General features: G+C 46.5%; 1 protein-coding gene across 1 annotated transcript; it reads right to left on the bottom strand.

Moving 5' to 3' along the window:
• Window positions 1–1,854: 1,854 nt before the first annotated feature.
• LOC115464461 lies at window positions 1,855–5,118 on the bottom strand (the record flags this gene model as incomplete). Its single annotated transcript, XM_030194840.1, is given in 2 exon segments — window positions 1,855–2,589; window positions 2,986–5,118. Coding segments are annotated over 2 exon segments (2,868 nt in total), but the record flags the coding sequence as incomplete, so codon positions are not given.
• Window positions 5,119–25,456: the final 20,338 nt, after the last annotated feature.

The raw sequence follows: 25,456 nt of genomic DNA, 5'->3' as shown, positions 1-25,456 counted from the left end.
GGGCAAGGGAGAGGAGGGTCACTGCTGGGCATGGGTGGATGGAGGACAGGGGAAAGAAGGGTCACTGCTGGGCATGGGTGGATGGAGGACAGGGGAGAGAAGGGTCACTGCTGGACATGGGTGCATGCAGGGCAGGGGACAGGAGGATCGCTGGGTATAGGTGCATGCAGGGCAGGGGACAGGAGGGTCACTAGACATGGGTGGATGGAGTGCAGGGGAGAGGAGGGGAGAGAGAAATGCTGGACATGGATGGAGGGGAGAGAAGAGTGAGGAAGGAGATGAGATGAGGGAAAAGGAAGAGAGGAGAAAAACTGCACATGGATGAAGAAAATAGGCAGAAGCTGAGGACCCGAAATGAAGAAGAAAGGAGAAATGGAAAGAAATTGTTGCAGGAATTACCACTATTGTTAGCAGAATCTGTGGTACTTCAGGAGTCAAACATCACACACCAGAGTAAGAGAGAAATCTTCTTTATTTGCCAGCAAACAAAGTAGGACATCAGCTCTAGGTCTCTTCTTCTCTTTCTCAGCTCTCTGGATCCTGCGTCTCCTGTCTGTCCTCTAACGTCTCAGCTCCTTCTCTTCTTCTCACATAAGCTGCTTCTGCTCTCAGTTATATAGGGTCCTAAGCCCTTCTGGCCCCCCTTTCTCACCAGATGGTAAAGAATAGATTGATTACCCTGTCTTGAACTAATTATCTCTATACATTTACTCCAAAATATCAGTTACATAGGTTTGAGATATTTCCTAAACTGACCTATGACCTGGGGCCTCTCAAACTAGACAATGTGGCACCTATCTCATGCATTTTATTATGATTAAATTCTCATATTCCCAGTCAACTTCATACTAACTGGGTTCTGGCATTCATTAAGGGGTCAAGGGCCAAGGGGCCAGTCTTACTTAATGGCACACAGACATGGTTTATTATTACTTTCAGAAGGCCAGTCCTACATTTAGCTATTCATCAAGGAAAAGAGAGTTGACTTGTCCTGACCTCTTTCACCTAGCTAGGACTGTGGATAATTCAAACCAGATGATGACCTCTTAAACTGCAGACAATCTCACTTGAAAAGTCAGAACACTGGATTGAAAAGATATTCTACATAGAAATAGAACTTATTAATTACACAGAATAAACATATTTTAAAATAAGCAGAAATCAGAATTCCTTATAAGACAAAATCTAAATCATCTAGAATATCTACTCTATCTCCTTCTAAACAGCATCGAGATTATCCAGTATGCCTTACTCATAATGGTATCCAGATGTGGTAAATAATTACTTCTCTCTGACCTTTCTAACCTCTAGTCTAGCAAAAGCTAGACTTCTGAGCAATTAAAACCAGATGGCATTCCACCACTTGCAGGACTGAAAAGTTAAACACCAAATTAATATGATTTCTTTGTCCAGGCTGCCTCATTCCCCCTTTGAGACTAAAATCAGCTTATGCAGAGATAAGTCTCACAACTCAAACTCTTCTTTCTTCCTAATCTAAAACAAATACAGCAAACTAATCAAGCAATAATATTCCAATAGTCTGTGCTAGTCACAGATTACTCTAATATAATGTTCTCAGTCTTTGAGTTCTTATACCAGTTGGGATAGAACTTCAACTGACAAGGATCAAGCTCTCAAATTCCAGGAAAGCCAGAATCAGGGCAAGAAAGAGTCTCAGTATGAAGCCAAAGTCCAGCAGCTCCTGCGGTATGCAGTTGACCCTTCTTTTCAGCTAGTAGATTCTTTGGTTCGGGTCAAGCGCAACTTCAATGGCTCCGCGGGATCACTTTCTGCTCTCCACTGTTTAGACTCCGTCTGATCCGTGCTGGGCTCAGTCTGGTCAGCAGACTTGATTCGAGACCAATGGACCCATGGAGTTATCCCTGCGACCTTCACAGCTGTAGGGGTAGAAAGCAAAACAGTAAAAGGTCCTTTCCACCGGGGCCCCAAGGGCTGGAGCCTCCAGTCTTTCACCCAAACTCTATCCCCTGGCAGGTAGGAATGTACCTGAGCCTGAAAGGGGACAGGGTTTATTTCTCTCACATAAGACTGAAGCTCAGAAATTATCCGGCCGAAGAGGGCTACCTGCTCCTGCACCTGGGCAGACCCTAAAGTCCCTATATCTCCCTTAATTCCCTGCAAAATGGCTGGGGGCTTCCCATACACAATTTCAAAGGGAGAGAGGGCCGTTCCTTTAGTTGGGGTGCATCGGAGGCGGAAGAGGGCTAGTGGCAGTGCCTGTGGCCATTTCAGTTGGGTTTCCTGACAAATCTTTGCTAGGCTATTTTTCAAGGTTCTGTTTGCCCGCTCAACCTGCCCTGAACTCTGGGGACGGTAGGCACAATGCAATTTCCAGGTAATGCGCAATGCGCGGGACAGGGCCTGAAGTGTGGCTTCAACAAAGGCGGGACCATTATCTGAGCCTATGGCAAGGGGCAGTCCATACCTGGGGATGACATCCCTAAGGAGGGCTCGAGCTACTTCTGTGGCTTTCTCAGTGACTGTAGGGTATGCTTCCACCCACCCAGAGAAAGTGCAGACCATGACCAAGAGGTATCGGAGCCTACCGCTCCTGGGCATTTCTGTGAAGTCTATGACTAGAGACTCAAAGGGTGTTAGTCCTCTGGACTGAACTCCTGGTGGAATACGGGGTCCCTGACGAGCATTATTCTGGGCACAGAGAGTACATCGGGCAGAGGCAGTGGCAACCAGACTATCCAATCCTTCTAGGACCACTACTCGACTGAGTAGGTGGGCTAGTGCTGTTTTCCCTAAGTGTGACAGGTCATGAGCTTGAGACACTACAGGCCAAGCTAGGTGGCGTGGCACCAGAACTCTGGTATCAGGGAGATGTAACCAACCATCAGGTCTCCTTACTGCCCCTTCTTCTTGAGCCCATTTCTCTTCCGTTTGGGTGTACATAGGCGTCCATTCTTGCAGTTGAATTTGGAACAGGGGGGTCACAGTACCTGCTGGAGGTCCTCGAGCAGCTTCCTTGGCCACCCGATCAGCATGGCGGTTCCCTCGGGCCACTGGAGTATCTGTCCTTTGGTGTCCCCGACAGTGAATGACAGCTACCTTTTTAGGGGCCCAAACGGCCTCTAGCAACTGAAGTATTTCAGGTCCATACTTAACAGGTTGGCCTGCGGCATTTATGAGTCCCTTTTCCTTATACAAAGCTCCATGAGCGTGTAGAGTTGTGAAGGCATACTTGGAATCAGTATAAATGTTGGTTACCAGTCCTGCTGCTAGCTCCAGAGCTCGTATGAGGGCCACAAGTTCTGCTTTCTGGGCTGAAGTTCCTTGGGGCAGGGCCCTTGTTTCTATCACCTTGTCCTCTGTCACCACAGCATAGCCTGCCAATCGCTTGGAGTTCTCCACGTAACTGCTTCCATCTGTGAAATAAATTACATCTGGGTCCCTCCAAGGAACATCTTTAAGATCTGGTCGACTGGAGTACACTTCATCCACGGTTTGGATACAGTCATGATCCGGTGGTCCCTCAGATGCTGGCAAAAGAGTGGCGGGATTGAATGTAGCCACTGTTTCCAGGTGTATCCGTGGATTCTCACACAAGCTGGCTTGGTACTTAACCATGCGGCTATTTGTAAACCAGTGGTTGCCCTTGTACTCCATGAGGGTGAGAACTGCGTGGGGGACTTTGACAACCAGTTCTTGCCCCAAGGTCAACTTGTCAGCTTCCTGGACCAGTAAGGCTGTTGCTGCAATGGCCCTCAGGCAGGCTGGCCATCCTTTAGCCACTCCATCCAGCTGTTTAGATAGGTATGCAACAGGCCTCTGCCAGGATCCCATCATCTGGGTCAGCACACCCAGTGCAACCCCCTGTCGCTCGTGGACATACAGTTAGAAAGGTTTCTCCACATCAGGAAGGCCTAACGCAGGGGCTTGAAGTAGGGCTTTCTTTATGGCGATGAAGGATTGTTGAGCAATAGGTCCCCATTCAAATGGTTCCTTTTCACCCCCCTTTGTGGCCTGATAAAGGGGTTTCGCCATCAGTGCAAAATTCGGAATCCAAATTCTGCAGAATCCGGCTGCTCCCAGAAATTCCCTAACTTCCCTTCTGGACTTGGGTTGGGGAATTGCAGCAAACACTTGCTTCCTACTGACATCCAGTCTCCGACTTCCCTGGGAAATGCAGAAGCCCAGATACTTCACTTCTGACTGACAGAGTTGGGCCTTCGAGCGTGAGACCTTATAGCCCGCATCCAAGAGTAACTCCAGCAATTCTCTGGTAGCCTCGAAACACTCTTCCTGGGTCACTGCTGCAATCAGGAGGTCATCTACATACTGGAGTAAAACTCGCCTGGAAGGCTCAGATTTAAAAGTCTTAAGGTCTTGTCCTAGGGCAGTCCCAAAAATGGTGGGGGAGTTCTTGAACCCCTGTGGCAGGCGGGTCCATGTATACTGAAGCTTCCGTCCTGTTACTGGATTTTCCCATTGAAAGGCAAAAAGCAGTTGACTGGCGGGGGCCACCCGGATACAAAAGAAGGCATCTTTTAGGTCCAGTGTTGTGAAATGGGTAGCTCCAGAGGGTATCAATCCAAGCAGGACATATGGATTAGGCACTACAGGGTGTAATGAAATAGTGGATTTGTTGACCACTCGTAAGTCTTGGACTGGCCGGTAGTCCTCAGTCCCTGGCTTCTGAACTGGCAACAGTGGCGTATTCCATGGAGACTGGCAAGGTCGAATAATTCCATGGGATAACAGACGATTCAGATGTGCTTGAATCCCTTCCAGAGCCTTTCGGGGAATTGGGTATTGACGAAGATGGATTGGCCGGGCACCCGGAAGTAAGTCTACATGAACAGGAGGAATATTTCGGGCAAACCCTGGGGGATTATCTTCTGCCCATACCCCATTGACCTGGAAGCTGTCGGCCAGGGGTAGGTCAACTTGGCCATGCGACTGATGCAGCCGCCATTCTTCTTCAAGGGGGCAGCAGAAACTCAGTATGCCCTTAGGGCTGGATGTCGGGGGCCGAAAGGAGACTGAAGTCTGGCCATCAGAGTCAAAGGAAATTTGGGCCCTAAGCTTGGACAGCAGGTCCCGACCTAACAAAGGGATTGGACAGTCTGGCATATACAGGAATTCATGAGTGACTGTGTGTGAGCCTAATTGGCATCTACGGGTTGTCAGGAAGGGCCTCCGGTTCTGCACCCCCGTGGCTCCCACCACTCGGACAGTTTTTCCAGACACAGGCGCTAATCGCTCCGTCACAACAGAATGTTCAGCTCCTGTATCAATCATGAATGGAATTGAGCGACTCCCTATGGTTAGCTTGACCATGGATTCCTGGGAACCCAGTTTGTAGGAACCCGGTCTGTCCTATTCATCCCATTCTGCCATCTCGGCTATCCCAATGATGTCAGATTCAGAAGGCTCATACCTTCCCTCTCGAACTCGGCCTCGGCTTCCTCGATCTCCTGGTCCCCTTCTCAGTCCCTGGCGCCTCTGGGGGCATTCATCTTTCCAGTGCCCTCTTTCCCTACAGTAGGCGCACTGATCCCTCTCCAATCTTGGTCTGGGATTCTCCCCTCGTGGCCGGGATTGATTGAAGGAATCTCGAGGCCGGGCTGGCGGTCCGGGGTCCCATTTTGGCTTCCCATTAGCTAGAGGTCGACCTCGGTTAAGGGTGGAATTAGTAATGGCTGCCGCCAAAAGGTCGGCCTTCTTCTGCATCTTCCGGTCAGCCTCTTGGCGCATCTCCTGATCCCTATTAACGAAAACCTTTGTTGCGATCTCAATTAGCTGGGTGGTATTCATCCCTGCGAATCCCTCCTGACGCTGCAACTTCTTCCGGATATCTGGCATACTCTGGGCCACCAATGCACTATTCACCATTCTCTGGTTTTCTAGTGCCTCAGGGTCAAATGGGGTGTATGTTCTGTAGGCTTCAATTAGTCGCTCTAAAAAGGCCCCAGGGGATTCAGTTGCCCCTTGGAGAATTTCAGAGACCTTTGCCAGATTAATGGGCCTCTTTATGCCTTTCTTCATACCTTCCAGCAAGTCCCGGCAATAGCCAGACAACAGTTCATAGTGCTGCCCATTATTTGGATCCCAAGCTGGAGCTGCGTGAGGGAACCGAGTTCTAACCCATTCCTCTAGGTCCTGTGTCCCCTCGGGGGCACGCGCTCGCGTGATGGCCTCAGCATTTTGTAAAATCTTCCGCCTCTCCTCAGTTGTGAAGAGGGTCAGGAGAAGTTGTTGACAATCAGTCCAAGTTGGGTTATGGGTGGCCATAATACTAGCCACTAGGTCCACCACTGCCTGAGGCTTTTCAGTATAAGAGGTATAATGCGTCTTCCAATTCAGGAGATCGGTGGTTGTGAAGGGTACATACTGGTAGGCCTGTATAACCTGACCCTGATTATTAGGATCCGGTCGAGTGGTGGTTACCTGGCGGAGGGGCAGAGCTCTCGAGGAGGTGGGAATGGAACCTGAGGTAGAGCTAGGAGCTACCCTCTTATCATGCTCAAAGGTGATTGCAACGGGTCTAACCCATTCAGGGGAGGTGTGTTGAACCCCTGAGGGATGGGGAGGGGTACTCATAGGCTGAGAGGTGATCACAGGTGATTCAGTCCATTGAAAGGGATGCTGGGCTCCTGATGAGTGGGGAGGGGTACTAGAGGGAGAGGCTGGGCTGTCAGGAGTTGAGGAGTCAGGAAGTGGAGCCCAAAGCGGGTCTTGGGAGGTTAACAGGGAAGAATGTGGCAGAGAAGGGTAGATGCTGGCTGAAAAGTCCAACCTAGGATGTGGCGGGGTTTGCACAGAAGGGGAGGAACTATCCGGAGAAGCCTGTGCTGGAGAGGCTTGGGCTGGACGCCGTGGATCTCTGGGGGTGGAGCGGAACCCCAACAATGGGCCATAAGGTGGTAGCTCAAGATCTGAGGGGTCATCAGAGAGTATGGGTTTCTCGGACAGGGTAGGGGCGGAAGCCACCGATTGGGTTGTAGGCTTCCTGGGGCTCTTTCCCTCCTCCAATTTAGATTTTCTAATAATCTTTCTTTGAACGCGGCCCAGCATGAACTTTACCGGGGATCCCATATAAGTTTTCAACCAAGAGGGAGGGTCAGTAACAAGGCTGTCCCAGGAATCTATATAGGGGAGTTGTTCAAGATATCCTGGTTCTCCTACAACTATGCTGTAGACCTTCCGGATTACGTCAATATCTAAGCTGCCACCAGGGGGCCACCCCACTCCCATAGATGGCCACTCAACTTCACACAAGGTTCTTAGAGTACTTAAGCTTAAAGTCTGTCCATAATCATTAACTAAAAATCCTTTCTTAAAATTCTTAAGCATACAATCTAGGAGAGTAGCAGTTTGACTAGACGATGTCCCCCCCATAATGCTAAGAAAACACAAAGGCAGACGGTCTGCAAGCTCCAAGATGGAAAATGTACAAAGCAGATCGTTAAGAACGTAATTTATTAATACAATTTAAAAAAAACACATAAATACATATAAAAGATTAGCCCGACACAGGCCGTGTTTCGCCCAGCAGGGGCTGCCTCAGGGGCTACACAAAAATCCTCTTTAATTCAAAATGGAAAAATTATATTGGATAATTCCAAAAATACAATATGAAAGCGATCTCAGTATGAAAAAAACAGCTCTCCGAGAGGGGCCAAACCGACATAACATTCCATCTATCTGGCGTCTCTTGTCTCTTCAGAGACAAGAGACGCCAGATAGACGGAATGTTATGTCGGTTTGGCCCCTCTCGGAGAGCTGTTTTTTTCATACTGAGATCGCTTTCATATTGTATTTTTGGAATTATCCAATATAATTTTTCCATTTTGAATTAAAGAGGATTTTTGTGTAGCCCCTGAGGCAGCCCCTGCTGGGCGAAACACGGCCTGTGTCGGGCTAATCTTTTATATGTATTTATGTGTTTTTTTAAATTGTATTAATAAATTACGTTCTTAATGATCTGCTTTGTACATTTTCCCCCCCATAATGCTTACAGTTACAACACACAGAAAGGAAGGGAAATTTTTGGAAGTGTGGTAAGGGGTCCACACATCCAGAGACACAAGGTAAACAAACAACAATCGCTTCCTTCCGTCGCTGGCCAGTTGAACTCGCGTTAACTGGAACCGCAGCTAAAAGAAGTCCACACTCATTTAATCATTCATGCATCACACACACTGTACAAAAAATCCCACCCAACAATTTCAGATTTCTCAGATACAGGTAAGCTCTGGCGGTTTCCCTGCTAGTCCCCACTAGACTAGAAGGTACTAAGGCCTTCGCTGAGAGTTGATCAGACTCCCCTTCCCTCAGCTTTTGAGGGGCTGGTTTACAGTTTCCTAGCTAGGATTACAATACAGAATACAGAATACAAAATACATACCCGGCCAATGTTCCTCAGTCAGTTGGGTGCCAGAAATTGATGCAGGGTTCGGGATCCCACTTCTGACACCAGGAATTGTTGCAGGAATTACCACTATTATTAGCAGAATCTGTGGTACTTCAGGAGTCAAACACCACACACCAGAGTGAGAGAGAAATCTTCTTTATTTGCCAGCAAACAAAGTAGGACATCAGCTCTAGGTCTCTTCTTCTCTTTCTCAGCTCTCTGGATCCTGCGTCTCCTGTCTGTCCTCTAACGTCTCAGCTCCTTCTCTTCTTCTCACGTAAGCTGCTTCTGCTCTCAGTTATATAGGGTCCTAAGCCCTTCTGGCCCCCCTTTCTCACCAGATGGTAAAGAATAGATTGATTACCCTGTCTTGAACTAATTATCTCTATACATTTACTCCAAAATATCAGTTACATAGGTTTGAGATATTTCCTAAACTGACCTATGACCTGGGGCCTCTCAAACTAGACAATGTGGCACCTATCTCATGCATTTTATTATGATTAAATTCTCATATTCCCAGTCAACTTCATACTAACTGGGTTCTGGCATTCATTAAGGGGTCAAGGGCCAAGGGGCCAGTCTTACTTAATGGCACACAGACATGGTTTATTATTACTTTCAGAAGGCCAGTCCTACATTTAGCTATTCATCAAGGAAAAGAGAGTTGACTTGTCCTGACCTCTTTCACCTAGCTAGGACTGTGGATAATTCAAACCAGATGATGACCTCTTAAACTGCAGACAATCTCACTTGAAAAGTCAGGACACTGGATTGAAAAGATATTCTACATAGAAATAAAACTTATTAATTACACAGAATAAACATATTTTAAAATAAGCAGAAATCAGAATTCCTTATAAGACAAAATCTAAATCATCTAGAATATCTTCTCTATCTCCTTCTAAACAGCATCGAGATTATCCAGTATGCCTTACTCATAATGGTATCCAGATGTGGTAAATAATTACTTCTCTCTGACCTTTCTAACCTCTAGTCTAGCAAAAGCTAGACTTCTGAGCAATTAAAACCAGATGGCATTCCACCACTTGCAGGACTGAAAAGTTAAACACCAAATTAATATGATTTCTTTGTCCAGGCTGCCTCAAAATAAATGATAAGGAAGCCCTGGAAATGGAGTTAAGAGGACAGATAGCAGCAGAATCGGATACTGGGCCAGCATGATCAGAAAAACAGTCACCAGACAACAAAGGTAGGAAAAAAATCATTTTATTTTCATTATAGTGTTTGGAGTATGTTCACTTTGAGAATCAGGTGCTCAACATTAAAAGTTTATATTTATTTACTTATTTATGGCTTTTTATCCCACATTAGACATGAATTAGATTGGAACCTGGGATCATTTAATTTTTTTTCCTGGATAATGCATTGCCACCCCCCCCCCCCCCCCAGGTTCTCTCCCCGGCTATAGTCAGCTCTGCAATTTGGGGGGGGGGACACAGAGGGGGACGGGGGGTGTAGAGGGGGACGGGGGGCGCAGAGGGGGACCGTGGAGAGAGCCTGTTGTTAAACATTTACCAGCACACCACTGGTCTAAGGCCCTGGTATGTTGGTGCTTGTTGCACTTCTGCTAGTCCGGTTGTTTGCCTGAGATTCTTGCCTGTTTCTAGTTAGTCTGTGTTTAGTTTCTGTTTGTCTGTGTTCTGGCTTTGAGGCTGCTTGCAGCTCTTAGTTCTGTGTCTTGTTAGTCAGTGTTTGCTCCCTGTTTAGTGGCTGTTCTGCAGCTTTCTGTTCTACCCTTTAGCTTTCCCTTCCTTGCCCAGTCTCCTGCCTTGCTGCCCATGTTCCTCCCTTTCCCCTCTGACCCTCAGTCCCTGTGCTGCCTTGCTGTTATCCAGTCCTGCCCTGTCCAGCAAGTCCTGCAGGCCACCTGAAGCCCAGAGCTCAACTCTGGGTGAAAAGTGGCCAAGTGCAGGTGAAGCCTAACTGCTTGCCTGAGATTTGCCTAGTCTCCGGTGTGGGGTGGTTTTGCCTGCCACTGCCGCTCCTCGGCAGTGGCCCAAGGGCTCACAATTCCTAGTTCCTGCTTTGAGAATGTGACAGGCTGGCAGGGTCTGACTGACATCAGGGGGTGTACTTTAGCCTGCTTCCCGCTACCTTTCCTGCTTTTGCGTTACATTTCTTTGTGACGAGTAGCCGGACACTTGTTAGTCAGAACGTGTGCTGTGCTGACTTTGATCTGTGTCTTTGTCCTAGGTTTCCTATTTTTTCCCTGCCCTCTGTTTGTGTTTGTTGGGGACTGCGTGTGTGTGGACCTGTAATCAGCTCACTGCCTCCAGCTGGGCTATCTCTCACTGTGTGCAGCTCTCAGTGGGAAGCCAGCTGTGTGTTTGCTCAGCAGGGCTGAGCTCCCAGGTCGGGAGCTTTCTTTCAGTTTGTTTGTTTGTTTGTTTGTTTAGTTAAGGATCCCCTTTGCTCCTGGTGTGCCTGCCTGCTGGCTCAGTGAGTTTTAACCTTTGTGTTCTGTGTGTATGTGTATTGTGTCACTGCCTCTGACTTGATGTTTGCTCAGTGGGGGGAGGGGGTACTCCCCTCTTCCCAGCTTCTCTCTCATTGTTTGTTGACTTTAGGAGCTTTCTCTCTCTCTCTCTCTCTCCCTCTTGTGCTGGCTTGCTGGCTCAGCAAGCTTAACCCTTTGTATTCTGTGTCCCTGCCTTTGAATGTAGTTTCAAAAACTTCAGGAAGGCGGCATATCAAGTCCCCTTTCCCTTTCCAAAAATACTAGGACTAGGGGGGTGGATCGTAGAAAATATTTCTTCACTCAACGTGTGATTAAACTCTGGAATTCATTGCCTGAGAATGTAATAAAAGTGGTTAGCTTAGGAAAAGTCCATAGACCATTATTAAAATAGACTTGGGTAAAATTCACTGCTTATTTCTAGAATAAGCAGTATAAAGTGTATTGTACTGTTTTGGAATCTTGCCAGGTATTTGTGACCTGGAAAACAGGATGGTGGGCTTGATGGACCTTTGGTCTGTCCCAGTATGGCAATACTTACGTATGTACTTATGAGCAGACATGAGTGTTCCCACACTAGGAAAAGTCCCTTCCCCCAGTTATTCTATTCCATCCATGCTCCACAGAAGTGGAAGTTGTCCTCATAAAAAAAAACATTTTTTTAAAACCTTAAACTATACTGCATCTACATCATGGACAAAATTGGAGGAAATATGAAGTGTTTTTAATTGATTATTCAGTATTTTTATGAAGTTGCTGTTTGTCATCACGCCCATTTTATGATGCTCCTTTTTATGATGTGTCCATTCTTATTGTGATTCTTTATATCTTTTATATTTTATGATGTCCAGTTGCTATGACGTATTTTAGATTATGTAGTCACTATTTGTCACCATGTCCATTTTATTATGCCGTATTTATTATGTCTGTTTTTATTGAGACCTTTTATATTTTCTATTGATTATTATGATTTTCTGCACAGATGGTTTTCCTATTGAAGTTTGGAATTTGCCAAACAATTCTTATTAACATATTATTCGCATAGTTCCATTTTTATTAAGTCCCCCATTGAGTATATTTTATCCAGTTTTATTGTTATTATATTTTACTTTTGTTAATGTTCACTGTACTTTGACCTTTTATATGCTTGTATAATTTATGTTTTTATAGACCATTATTTCACAACATGAACTAAAGTTTTGTAATGTACAACATATGTTCATGTTCTCCTTTTGGACTCACTGTATCTGTTTACATTTTGTGTATGTGCACTTATTTAATGGTTCATAGTATTTATCCTTATCCATCATCAGTTTGATTTCATCATCATCTTAGCATATCCCACACATTTTTTAATATTGTACTATATTTTGTTTTGCTCTATTCACATTTATATTCACACCTGTGAGATTTTCACAAATTCTACACTAGGTAATGGAGTGCACAGCACATGTTGGTGCTACTTGTAAGATGCAATTGACCTGTAAATGGTTTTCAGCGTTCATTATCAGTCATTTTCACTAGTTTTCACACTTAGTGTACATTTTTTCTATGAAGGTATTTTGTATTTTATGCCAATGGCACATGTTGCTTCACTCCATGATGCACAGTCTGTTTGCATTTTTCGAGCCTCATTTTCATTCATTGTTTTAAAAGGCTTAGGGACCCTTTTACTAAGCCGCATAAGCATCTATGCATGCCAAAATGGAGTTACCGCCCGGCTACAGCATGGCTTTGGCGGTAATTTCATTTTTGATGAGTGTCCAATACGTGCGTCCAAAAAATAATCTTTATTTTCAGACGCGTGTATTGGATGCGTGCCTAGTGACATTTGACGTGTGAAGGTCATTACCGCCTGATTACTACTTTACCATTAGGTCAATGGCTGGTGGCAAGGTCTCAGACCCAAAATGGACGAGTGGCAATTTTCATTTTGCCGCACGTCCATTTTTGACAAAAAAAATTTTAAAAAGGCTTTTTTTACATGTACGCTGAAAAATGATTTTGCGTGAGCCCAAAACACACGTCTACACTACCACAGGCCATTTTTCAGCGCACCTTTGTAAAAGGGCCCCTCAATGCGCATAAGTACATCAAGTCTGTGTTCCTCTGTTCCCAGGTAAGACAGTTAGCTGTTTTTCAATATTATATGATTTATAGCTCCTTTATGGGATTTATTCCTTTCTTTTGTGTGATGCCGTCAGTCCTTTTAATACTGTGATTGATTGAATCTGTGGAGGGACATGTTTTTGTCAAGGTGATGTTTTCACACAAGAACTTTGCAGCCCGAGGTCTTTCAGTATGATGTTTGCACCATGTCCCAGGCAATGTTTTGCTTCTTTATCGCAAACCACGGTGATTGTTAAGACAGCTCTCTCCCCACATTTTAGACACCAGACCATGATATAGTATGAATAGTAGTACTGTATGTCTTGCAAGCACTTTATCTTTATATTTATAATTATCATGCTTGGTGTTTATATCATTTCAGGTTCTTTTATTTTGATAAACTGAAAGAATCATGGATTGTTACAGTTTTATTTATCTATTTTCTTAATAGAGCGGACTGACAATGCACTGAGTAATACATTTTGAGTAACCGCTCATGTTATTTCTGCTGTCCTGTTGTTATCAATAGAAATCAAACAAAATAAAACATGGAAAAGAAAATAAGATGATACCTTTTTTATTGGACATAACTTAATACATTTCTTGATTAGCTTTCGAAGGTCGCCCTTCTTCCTCAGATCGGAAATAAGCAAATGTGCTAGCTGACAGTGTATATAAGTGAAAACATTCAAGCATTACTATGACAGTCTGACAGGGTGGGAGGATGGGGGTGGGTCGGAGGTATGCATGGAGACATCAAAGCATATCATTGATATTCTAACAGGATGGGTGTGGATTTTTTTTATTTTTTGTTACATTTGTACCCCGCGCTTTCCCACTCATGGCAGGCTCAGTGCGGCAGGCAATGGAGGGTTAGGTGACTTGCCCAGAGTCACAAGGAGCTGCCTGTGCCGGGAATCGAACTCAGTTCCTCAGTTCCCCAGGAGGTGATCAACAGAGATATACAGCTTTATGGTTTATAATGGGCTAGGAACCCGAGATCCTTGTTAAGTCCTTTCTGTTGGGTGTTAAAATATTCAATCATTCTGACTTCAAAGATCTTACGTTCTTGTATGGTTTTAAAGTTACCTTTCAGGATTCTCACTGTGAAGTCACTGGTACAGTGTCCTGGTCCTGTAAAATGTTGACCAACAGGCGTGGGAACTCTACTGGCACCAGTATTGTTCATGTGATGTCTATGTAAATTGAATCTTGTCTTAAGCATCTGGCCTGTTTCTCCAATATAGCATCCTTCGTTACATTTTTTACACTGAATGATATATACCAGATTGGAAGATGAGCAAGTGAAAGATCCCTTTATGTTGAATATCTTTCCTTTGTGGATGACTTTGGGGTCCTGTGAAATATTTTGGCATAGTTTGCAACTGGATAAATTACAGGGAAGTGTGCCCTTCTGTTCCTTTTCAGTCTGTGATGGAAGTTTACTTCTGAATAGCTTGTGTTTTAAGTTGGGTGGCTGTCGGAAGGCCAGTACTGGTGGGGATGCTGTCCTGTTGGTAAGCCCTGTTTTCCTTTTACTTTTCTGCAGTCTCACCACCATGTGGATGTTGCTGTTTTATATTCTGTTACTTCGTTTTTATTATCACACATTAACCACATATTTCACATTTCACTTTAATGTATGTCAGTAGACTTTCACATTCACTTCAGTTTACTTCACATGTACACATTTTCTCCACAATGAATGTCACTTTTTTTATCAGGGTGCATTTATGTCTCTGTTTTCTGGTACATGTGGAGGGGCACAATTGAACGAGAATGCCTATCTCCATGGGCGTTTATCTCCGAGAACGGGTCCGTGAAGGGGCGGGCCGAACCATATTTTCGAAAAAATGGACGTTTTTGAGCTGGGCGTTTGTTTTTTTTAGCGATAATGGAAACTAAAAACGCCTAGCTCAAAAACGTCCTAATCCGAGCCATTTGGTCGTGGGAGGGGCCAGGATTCATAGTACACTGGCCCCCCTGATATGCCAGGACACCAACTGGGCACCCTAGGTCAGTGTGGTGGACTTCAGAAAAAGCTACCACATGCATAGCTCCCTTACCATGGGTGCTGAGCACCCAACCCCCCTCCCCCAAAACCCACTACCACAAATGTACAACACTACCATAGCTCTTAGGGGTGAAGGGGGCACCTACATCTGGGTACAGTGGGTTTTGGAGGCCTCCCATTTACCAGCACAAGTGTTACAGGTGGGGGGGGGGGATGGGCCTGGGTCCACCTGCCTGAAGTGCACTGCGGTACCCACTAAAAGTGCTCCAGGGACCTGCATACACGCAGGCCTCTAGGACTTGTTGCTGCTGTATAACATTGGCACACCAGTTGACACCTGAAGACTAATCTCTCCGAAAACGTCCTTTGTTGGAATAAGCACGCTTACTCACAGTAAACTGCAGATCAGAGGTTGTGCCCCACTGGCAACGAGTCTCCCTGGTACTGAGATTAGCAGTAGGTCAGAGCTGGCAGAATGCTGTACAATGCCCTCTTTCAGCCACATCCAAGGTAAGAACTAAGTTCTCTAATGTGGCTAACACATGAAAGGGATCTAAAACTGGCTTACAAAAATGGCCACTACTTCATGGACTACCGGAAACAAAACTGGACACACTCTGACCCAGTAGGCAGGGGGAAAAGCACCATGGGAGAAGAGCCTACCAACTACCAACATCGTGAGACTGTAACACAAGCTAATGAAATCACGGAGCCCAATACCCTACACCCACCACAATGCAATGCTGATGTGACCCTGTAGTGCACCCGAGAGCCACATCTGACCCAGGGAAAGGCTGTGACAGGATCGAACACATTCTGCTGTCATGGAGGTGGGTACGGTATTTGAGGCTGGCATACAGGCTGGAAAAAAAGTTTTTAAAGTGGGGTTTTTTTTGGTGGGAGGGGGTTAGTGACCACTGGGGGAGTCCGGGGAGGTCATCCCCGATTCCCTCCAGTGGTCATCTGGGCAGATTGGGCACTTTTTTGGGGACTTGTTTGTGAAAAAAAGGGTCCAAAAAAAGTGACCCCAAATTGCGGTAAAAACGCCTTTTTTTCGATTATCAGCTAAAGACGCCCATCTCTCCTCGGCTGATAACCATGCCCCAGTCCCACCTCCGGCACGCCCCCATCAACTTTATTCGTTTCTGTGACGGAGTGCTGTTGGAAACACCCAAAATCGGCTTTCGATTATACCGATTTGGGCGCCTTTGCGAGAAAAACGCCCATCTCCTGATTTGGGTTGAAATATAGGCGTTTTTCTCTTTCGATTATAAGCTGGATAGTAACATAGTACCATAGTAGATGACGGCAGAAAAAGACCTGCACGGTCCATCCAGTCTGCCCAACAAGATAAACTCACATGTGCCATTTTTTTTTTTTTGTGTATACCTTACCTTGATTTGTACCTGTCTTTTTCAGGGCACAGACCGTATAAGTCTGCCCAGCACTATCCCCGCCCCCCAAACCACCAGCCCCGCCTCCCACCAACGGCTCCGGCACAGACCGTACAAGTCTGCCCAGCACTATCCCCACCTCCCACCTCCCAGCCACCAGCCCTGCCTCCCACCACCGGCTAAGCTTCTGGGGATCCTTTCCTTCTGAGTAGGATTCCTTTATGTTTATCCCACGCATGTTTGAATTCCGTTACCGTTTTCCTCTCCACCACCTCCCGTGGGAGGGCATTCCAAGCACCCACCACTCTCTCCATGAAAAAATACTTCCTGACATTTTTCTTGAGTCTGACCCCCATCAATCTCATTTCATGTCCTCTTGTTCTACCGCCTTCCCATCTCCGGAAAATGTTCGTTTGCGGATTAATACCTTTCAAATATTTGAACGTCTGTATCATATCACCCCTGTTTCTCCTTTCTTCCAGGGTATATATGTTCAAGTCAACAAGTCTCTCCTCATACGTCTTGTAACGCAAATCCCATACCATTCTCGTAGCTTTTCTTTGCACCGCCTCCATTTTTTTAACATCCTTCGCAAGATACGGCCTCCAAAACTGAACACAATACTCCAGGTGGGGCCTCACCAACGTCTTATACAGGGGCATTAAAACCTCTTTTTTTCTGCTGGTCACACCTCTCTCTATACAGCCTAGCAATCTTCTAGCTATGGCCACCGCCTTGTCACACTGTTTCGCCGCCTTCAGGTCCTCAGATACTATCACCCCAAGATCCCTCTCCCTGTCTGTACCTATCAGACTCTCCCCGCCTAACACATACGTCTCCCTTGAATTTCTACTCCCTAAGTGCATCACTTTGCATTTCTTCGCATTGAATTTTAATTGCCAAGCGTTAGACCATTCTTCTAGCTTCCGCAGATCTTTTTTCATGTTTTCCACTCCCTCCGGGGAGTCCACTCTGTTGCAAATCTTGGAGTCATCCGCAAAAAGGCAAACTTTACCTTGTAACCTCTCGGCAATGTCACTCACAAATATATTGAATAGAATCGGCCCCAGCACCAATCCCTGAGGCACTCCACTACTCACCTTTCCCTCCTCTGAGCGAACTCCATTTACCACCACCCTCTGACGTCTGCCTGTCAACCAGTTCCCAATCCAGTTCACCACTTCGGGTCCTATCTTCAGCCTGTCTAGTTTATTTAAGAGCCTCCTGTGGGGAACCGTGTCAAAAGCTTTGCTGAAATCTAAGTAGATTATGTCCATAGCACGTCCTTGATTTAATTCTCCGGTCACCCAGTCAAAGAATTCAATGAGATTCATTTGGCATGATTTCCCTTTGGTAAAACCATGTTGTCTCGGATCTTGCAACTTATTTGCTTCCAGGAAATTCACTATCCTTTCCTTCAGCATCACTTCCATTACTTTTCCAATAATCGAAGTGAGGCTTACCGGCCTGTAGTTTCCAGCTTCTTCCCTATCACCACTTTTGTGAAGAGGGACCACATCCGCCGTTCTCCAATCCCACAGAACCTCTCCCGTCTCCAAGGATTTATTAAACAAATCTTTAAGAGGACCTGCCAGAACCTCTCTAAGCTCCCTCAATATCCTGGGGTGGATCCCATCCGGTCCCACTGCTTTGTCCACCTTTAGTTTTTTAAGTTGTTCATACACACTCTCTTCCGTGGACGGTGCTATATCCACTCCATTCTCACATGTACTCTTTCCAGTCAATTTTGGTCCTGCTCCAGGCTTTTCTTCTGTGTCAATATTAGTCGTGCGGCAGAGTTTTGAACAGAGTTTTGTCATTCCCCATTGAATTCTGTTTATTCTGGATTTTGGTCACAGTACAGTTTTTATGTTGGGCCAGAAGGATGCTAGGCTGCATAGAGAGCGGTATCACCAGCAGAAGAAAGGAGGTTTTGATGCCCCTCTACAAGTCGTTGGTGAGGTCCCACTTGGAGTATTGTGTTCCGTTTTGGAGGCCGTATCTTGCTAAATATGTAAAAAGACTGGAGGTGATGCAAAGAAAAGCTACAAAAATGGTATGGGATTTGCGTTGCAAACTGTACGAGAGACATGATGCCCTGAACATGTATAAATAGGAGGAAAGGAGAAATGGGGTGAGATGATACCTTTCAAATATTTGAACGTCTGTATTAATTTGCAAACAAACTTTTTCTGGAGACTGGAAGGCAGTAGAACTAGGGGACATAAATTGAGGTTGAAGGGGGGCAGACTCAGGAGTAATGTCAGGTGGATATATGGAATGCCCTCCCACGGGAGGTGGTGGAAATGAAAACGGTAATAGAATTCAGACATGCATGGGACAAACACAAAGGAATCCTGCTTTGAAGGAATGGATCCAAGGAATCTTAGTGGAGATTGGCTGGCAACACCAGTAATTGAGAAGCAAAACCAGTGCTGGGCAGACTTCTACGGTCTGTGCCCTGATTGTGACTGAATAGATATGGATGGGCTGGAGTTTAACTATGAAGGGGCTTCAACATTAACTTCAGAACTCTTCTACAGTCTGTACCCTGAGATTGGCAAACAGAAATCAAGCTGGGGTATACATATAAAGTATCGCATACCATGTAAAATGAGTTTGTCTTGTTGAGCAGACTGGATGGACCCTTAAAGATCTTTATCTGCCGTCTACTAAAAGCTTTTAACAAAGTTCACAGTCAGTAAATGTTTAAGCTGTTTTGTATAGTATCTTGCACCAACTTGACATTTCGTCCTTTAGATTGTAAGCTCCTTTGAGCAGGGACCGTCCTTCTTTGTTGATTTGTACAGCGCTGCGTAACCCTAGTAGCACTCTAGAAATGTTAAGTAGTAGTAGTAGTAGTAGTAGTAGTAGTAGTAGATATGAGATTAACATTGGTCAGCAAAAATACATGTTTTGTTCCATTCTCAAGATGCCCCTCCTTCTCCAAAACCTTAAGCAAGCTTCCATAACCATCTCCATCACCACACACATCTGTGTCTCAGTAAAGGGCCCACTTTCCCTTCTCGCATCGGTTGCCCAACAAATCACGCTAAATGCGTAAACGGGTCCAGTCTAGTCAGGAGGAGTGTAATTGGCCATAGTTGTGATGATATTTGAATAGATTTGATGTTACAACTACATTGAAATTACTTTACCCATATTTTCATATCCTGTTTGACTGTTGGCTGGAAGATAAAGGAACTTGAACAGGAAGGTATATTTAAATATCTAGGACTGGAGAAAGGAACAACTATCGAGCAGAAATCGCTGAGAGAAAAATTCAGTAAAGAATATTATAAGAGTCCAAGGTATCTGCCTGTGTAATCCGTTGGGTTGGTCGTGAGCCCTTGGGCCCTGGCCAAGGCCAGCAGGGCGCCGACCCAGGCCAAGGGGAGACCGACCCACCACCGCACACCCCAGCTACACAATACCCCTTAAGCTACCCCTCCCCACAGTCCCTCAGGAAGAAGGGAAATAGGCATACAGGCGGGCCTCGCGGCCGAACCGGAACCCACGCACACAGAGCCACTCGTGCGAGCCTCACTGCTGAACTGGAACCCAATCACACACAGGGAGGGGTGAAAGAACCCAGAGGGCCCCAAGATGCCAGACACGCGCTGAACACCAGCAATAGGGCAGAGGGGGAAACAAAGGACCAGAGCGGGCCACGCCCACCCAGGGAACTAGCGCAGGACAGGGGAACTAACACAGCAACCCCCTCCCCACCAGGGTAGGAGCCCCAGGCAGAAGCCAGAAGAACCAGACACAAAAAGAAGGCAGAAAGCCTTTGCCTCAAACCCACTGTAGACAGAGGCACACAGAACACAAAGGGTTAAGCTTGTAGAGCCAGCAGAGAGAGAGTGCCATAAATCAACAAACAATCAGAGAGAATGCTTCTCCTCCCCAGAGGGAGCGGGGCCCATCCAACAAACACACTGGCAGAGGCAGGAATACAATACACACAGTACACAAAGGGTTAAACTCACTGAGCCAGCAGGCCGGGACACTGGGAAGAGAAATCCTTAAAACAAACAAACAAAGGAGAACGCTCTCACTCAGCCCAGAACTCCGGAGGCTGAGCAATGCCCAGCCCCCACTAAACAAACGAGCAGCTGACCCTGATTACAGAGCTACGCACACACACACAGCAGCAGCTAACCCAGAGGGAAGGAAAAGAATACTCTAATACAACACAGATCCCTGTCAGAACCTAGAGCACGTTCTGAGAGAAAGCTATCAGGCTTTCCTGTTACCACCAAGTAAGTAACGCAAAAGCAGAGAAACTCTTCAGCTGCAGGCTAAAGTACTATCCCCTGACATCAGCACAACCCCTGGCAGCCAATCAGAAGAGACGTCCCCCCCTCTCCCTCAGCCAAACCGGCAGAATCATAACAGCCTGCCTCTCTGACATTGCTACCTGGATGTTTCACCGCTACCTGAAACTCAATATGTCCAAAACTGAACTCCTTATCTTCCCTCCTAAACCAACCTCTCCCCTTCCCCCATTCTCTATTTCGGTCGACAACACGCTCATTCTTCCTGTCTCGTCTGCTCGCAGCCTAGGGGTCATCTTCGACTCCTCCCTCTCCTTCTTAGCCCATATTCAACAGATTGCTAAAACCTGTCGTTTCTTCCTTTATAACATCGCCAGAATTCGCCCTTTCCTTTCTGAACACACTATCAGAACCCTCATCCACACTCTCATCACCTCTCGCTTAGACTACTGCAACTTGCTTCTCTCAGGTCTTCCACTCAGCCATCTCTCTCCTCTTCAATCTGTTCAAAACTCTGCCGCACAACTAATATTTCGCCAAAGTCATTATGCCTACTACTACTACTATTTAGCATTTCTATAGCACTACAAGGCGTACACAGCGCTGCACAAACATAGAGGAAAGACAGTCCCTGCTCAAAGAGCTTACAATCTAATAGACAAAAAATAAAGTAAGCAAATCAAATCAATTAATGTGTACAGGAAGGAGGAGAGGAGGGTAGGTGGAGGCGAGTGGTTACAAGTGGTTACGAGTCAAAAGCAATGTTAAAGAGGTTGGCTTTCAGTCTAGATTTAAAGGTGGCCAAGGATGGGGCAAGACGTAGGGGCTCAGGAAGTTTATTCCAGGCGTAGGGTGCAGCGAGACAGAGGGCGCGAAGTCTGGAGTTGGTAGTAGCGGAGAAGGGAACAGATAAGAAGGATTTATCCATGGAGCGGAGTGCACGGGAAGGGGTGTAGGGAAGGACGAGTGTGGAGAAATACTGGGGAGCAGCAGAGTGAGTACATTTATAGGTTAGTAGAAGAAGTTTGAACAGGATGCAAAAACGGATAGGGAGCCAGTGAAGCGACTTGAGGAGAGGGGTAGTATGAGTAAAGCGACCCTGGCGGAAGACGAGACGGGCAGCAGAGTTTTGAACCGACTGGAGAGGGGAGAGGTGACTAAGTGGGAGGCCAGCAAGAAGCAGATTGCAGTAGTCTAAACGAGAGGTGACAAGGGTGTGGATGAGGGTTTTGGTAGAGTGCTCGGAAAGAAAGGGGCAGATTTTACGGATGTTGTAAAGAAAGAAACGGCAGGTCTTGGCGATCTGCTGGATATGAGCAGAGAAGGAGAGAGAAGAGTCAAAGATGACCCCAAGGTTTTGAGCTGAGGAGACAGGGAGAATGAGAGAGCCATCAACAGAAATAGAAAACAGGGGAAGCGGGGAGGTGGGTTTGGGGGGAAAATGAGAAGCTCGGTTTTGGTCATGTTTAATTTCAGGTGGCGTTGAGACATCCAGACAGCAATATCAGACAAGCACGCTGAAACTTTGGTTTGGATGCAAGGTGAGATATCAGGGGTAGAAAGGTAGATTTGGGAGTCATCAGCATAGAGATGGTAGGAAAAGCCATGGGATGAGATTAATGAACCAAGGGAAGAAGTGTAGATAGAAAAGAGGAGGGGACCAAGAACAGAACCCTGAGGTACGCCGACAGGCAGAGGGATAGAAGTAGAAGAGGATCCACCAGAGTGAACACTGAAGGTGCGGAGGGAGAGGTACCATACCAGCCCTCTCCTGAAATCTCTTCACTGGCTCCCTATCCGTTTCCGTATACAATTCAAGCTCCTCTTGTTGACCTATAAGTGCATTCACTCTGCAGCCCCTCACTACCTCTCCACCCTCATCTCTCCCTACACTTCTTCCATAAAACTCCATTCACTGGGCAAATCTCTCCTGATTGCACCCTTCTCCTCCATTGCTAACTCCAGACTCCGCTCCTTCTATCTCGCTGCACCTTATGCCTGGAATAGCCTTCCTGAGCCATTACGTCTGGCTCCATCCCTGGCTGCCTTCAAATCTGGGCTAAAGGCCTACCTGTTTGATGCTGCTTTCGACTCCTAACTTGTAATTTTTATCTTATCCTTATGTGTCCTTCTGTCTGTCCTTCCCTTATCCTTTTTGGTCCTGTTTGTCCTGATTTAGATTGTAAGCTCTTCTGAGCAGGGACTGTCTTTCTTCTTCACGTTCAATTGTAAAGCGCTACGTACGACTGGTAGCGCTATAGAAGTGATTTATAGTAGTAATTAAGGGGCTCATTTTCAAAACAAAAACATCCAAAAAATGTCATTTAAGGTGACAGAAGGACGTTTTTCACTCAAAAATGTCCAAGTTGCAATTCTGACGCCTCAGTGTGTTGCTCCACAGTTCATCCATATTGCAAGGGGGCATGTTTTGGGTGGGACATGAGCGACACCAAAAGAGAGACATTTTTCTGCAATATTGGAACAAAATGAAAATGTCTAGGGCCAAAATTAAGACTTTGGCTAGACCTGTTTCAGTCAAGACTAAGTGACCACAAGGTGCCTTAAATGGCCACTGAAGCAATAAAGGCATAAACCCTCCTTATTCCCCAATGGTCACTGACTCTGTCCCATCCCCCAAAGCTGTGAATAAAATAGTACACACCAGCTTCTACTGATAGCTTGAGATGTTATGGCCAGTCCTATTAGAGCAGCAAGGAGTTCCCTGGAATAGCCTAGTGGTTGGTGCAATGGACTGTAGAGAGGGGGACCCAGGCCCATATCCCACTCTAACTGGTAAACTTGTGGAGGAAAGTGTGAACCCTCCAAAACCCAACAAAAACCTACTGTACCTATATATAGGACTATTGTAGTTGAGTACAATAGGTTTTTGGTGGGTTTTGGAGAGCTCACCCTTCAAGAGGGCCATGCTGAGATGTGTACCCAAGTTTTATTGCTCCGGGAACTGACAAGATAGGAAACAAACCAACTATTATAAAAATAAAGGCTATTTATTTACAAGCAAGTGAAACTAACAATAGATAAGAACATGATTAACTAAGAATTATATGTAACTAGTAAAAAATGCCCGTTTCTGACACAAATGAAACGGGTGCTAGCAGGGTTTTCCTCGGAGTGTGTATGTTTGAGTGAGAGTGTGTGTGAGAGTGACTGTGTGAGAGAGAGAGAGTGAGACTGGGTGCGAGTGTGTCTGTGAGAGAGAGAGTGTGTGTGTGAGAATGAGAGTGTGTGCGAGTGCGTAACCCCCCTCTCTGGTCTCAGCAGTGGCGTTCCTGGGGGGGTTGACACCTGGGACGGATCGCCGATGCGCCCCGCCCCCCGGGTGCAGCGCCCCCCCCCCGCTGCAGCACGACCCCCCCAACACCCCCCCACCCCGGCGAAAGAACCCCCCCGTGGTGCACGCCGCTGGCAGGGTGCCACGCGCCGGTCAGCTTCCTTTGTTTCCATGATCCCTCTGCCCCGGAACAGGAAGTAACCTGTTCCGGGGCAGAGGGAGCATAGAAACGAAGGAAGCTGACCAGCGTGCACCTGGGGCGGACCGCCCCCCTCTTGGTATGCCAGTGGGTCTTAGGACAACTCCTCCTTCTCCCCTCCCTCCCCCTCCCTCTCTGGTCTCAGGACCCCCTCCCCTCCTCCCTCTCCCCTCCCCCTCTCCATCTGATCTCAAGACCCCCCTCTCTGGTCTCAGGATCCTCTCCAGCCCCCTACCCTCCCCCTCTCTTTCTGGTCTCAGTGTAGGGGGGGGGCAGCTTGACTGTTTTGCTGAAACTGGATTCAGTTTATACTAGAGTTAGATTTTGCTGTAAAGGACAATCTATTGTGCTTAGCTAAAAGAAGCTGTAACTTGTAACATGGCAGCCATTAACTTTGCTTTTTTTGTGAAATACATTTTCTCTCCGTCTGTGCCTTTTCTGAAATGTAAGGCTTGCAAGCTGACAGTAGCTCAGAGGAAGCAGCTGTAACCAGATAGTAGAAACCAGCTGGAACTTGTGCTGCTTATCAGTATATTGCCTTATATGGTATATGCAATGCCAAATAACTGTGAATAGACTAGAGACCAGTGTTGGAAATAGAGGGTTGTGTGCAAAGCCAAAGATAAGTTTCGTTTCCTGGGTTTTGTGTAAGATCCTCTGTCTATAGAGGGTTGTGTGCAAAGCCAAAGATAAGTTTCGTTTCCTGGGTTTTGTGTAAGATCCTCTGTCTGTAACTGCGCATGACTACTGATAAGAGTGTATAAGAACGAGTGTCAGGTGACGCTCAGGGCACAGTATCCTGAGTCTGAACTTAGTACTGTGTCAGCTAGCTAATAAAAGCTGTCATGCCTCTGGAACCATTTGCCTCTTGTCTCCTGTTACATTTCTGGCGACCGCAGCAGGACGACAAAAGGGAAACGGATTATATTCTTTCCCCTCCCCCACTGCACGGTTGTGCCTGAGGAGGTCAGCCCCCCCGAATGGGTGGTGAGTGGCCACCACTGAGTTCAGTGTCCACCCGGACGGAGGACTGACCGACACTAGCTGGCTGGCAGTGGGGCTGTGAGGTTCCGGCAAGACACCTTTCCTGATCTCCGGAGGAGAGTGCGACGGCAGGCCACGCCCGAAGACAGCGGACAGGCGAGTATACTCTGGGTAGTAGACCGACCCAGTAAGGGTTGGAGAGGGGCTTGATCAACCCCTTAGTCAGTGTCAGTAGGGACTAGGTCCTGAAACCCACTAGGCTCCGGGAGGGAAACCGGGAGGACAGGTTTCCCGTTGTGTGAAAGAGTGTGACGGGCACATT

This window comes from Microcaecilia unicolor, chromosome 3 (genome assembly GCF_901765095.1).
Source record: "Microcaecilia unicolor chromosome 3, aMicUni1.1, whole genome shotgun sequence".
In the NCBI taxonomy this organism is placed as follows: domain Eukaryota; kingdom Metazoa; phylum Chordata; class Amphibia; order Gymnophiona; family Siphonopidae; genus Microcaecilia; species Microcaecilia unicolor.
This window is presented reverse-complemented; position numbering and strand designations above follow the sequence as displayed.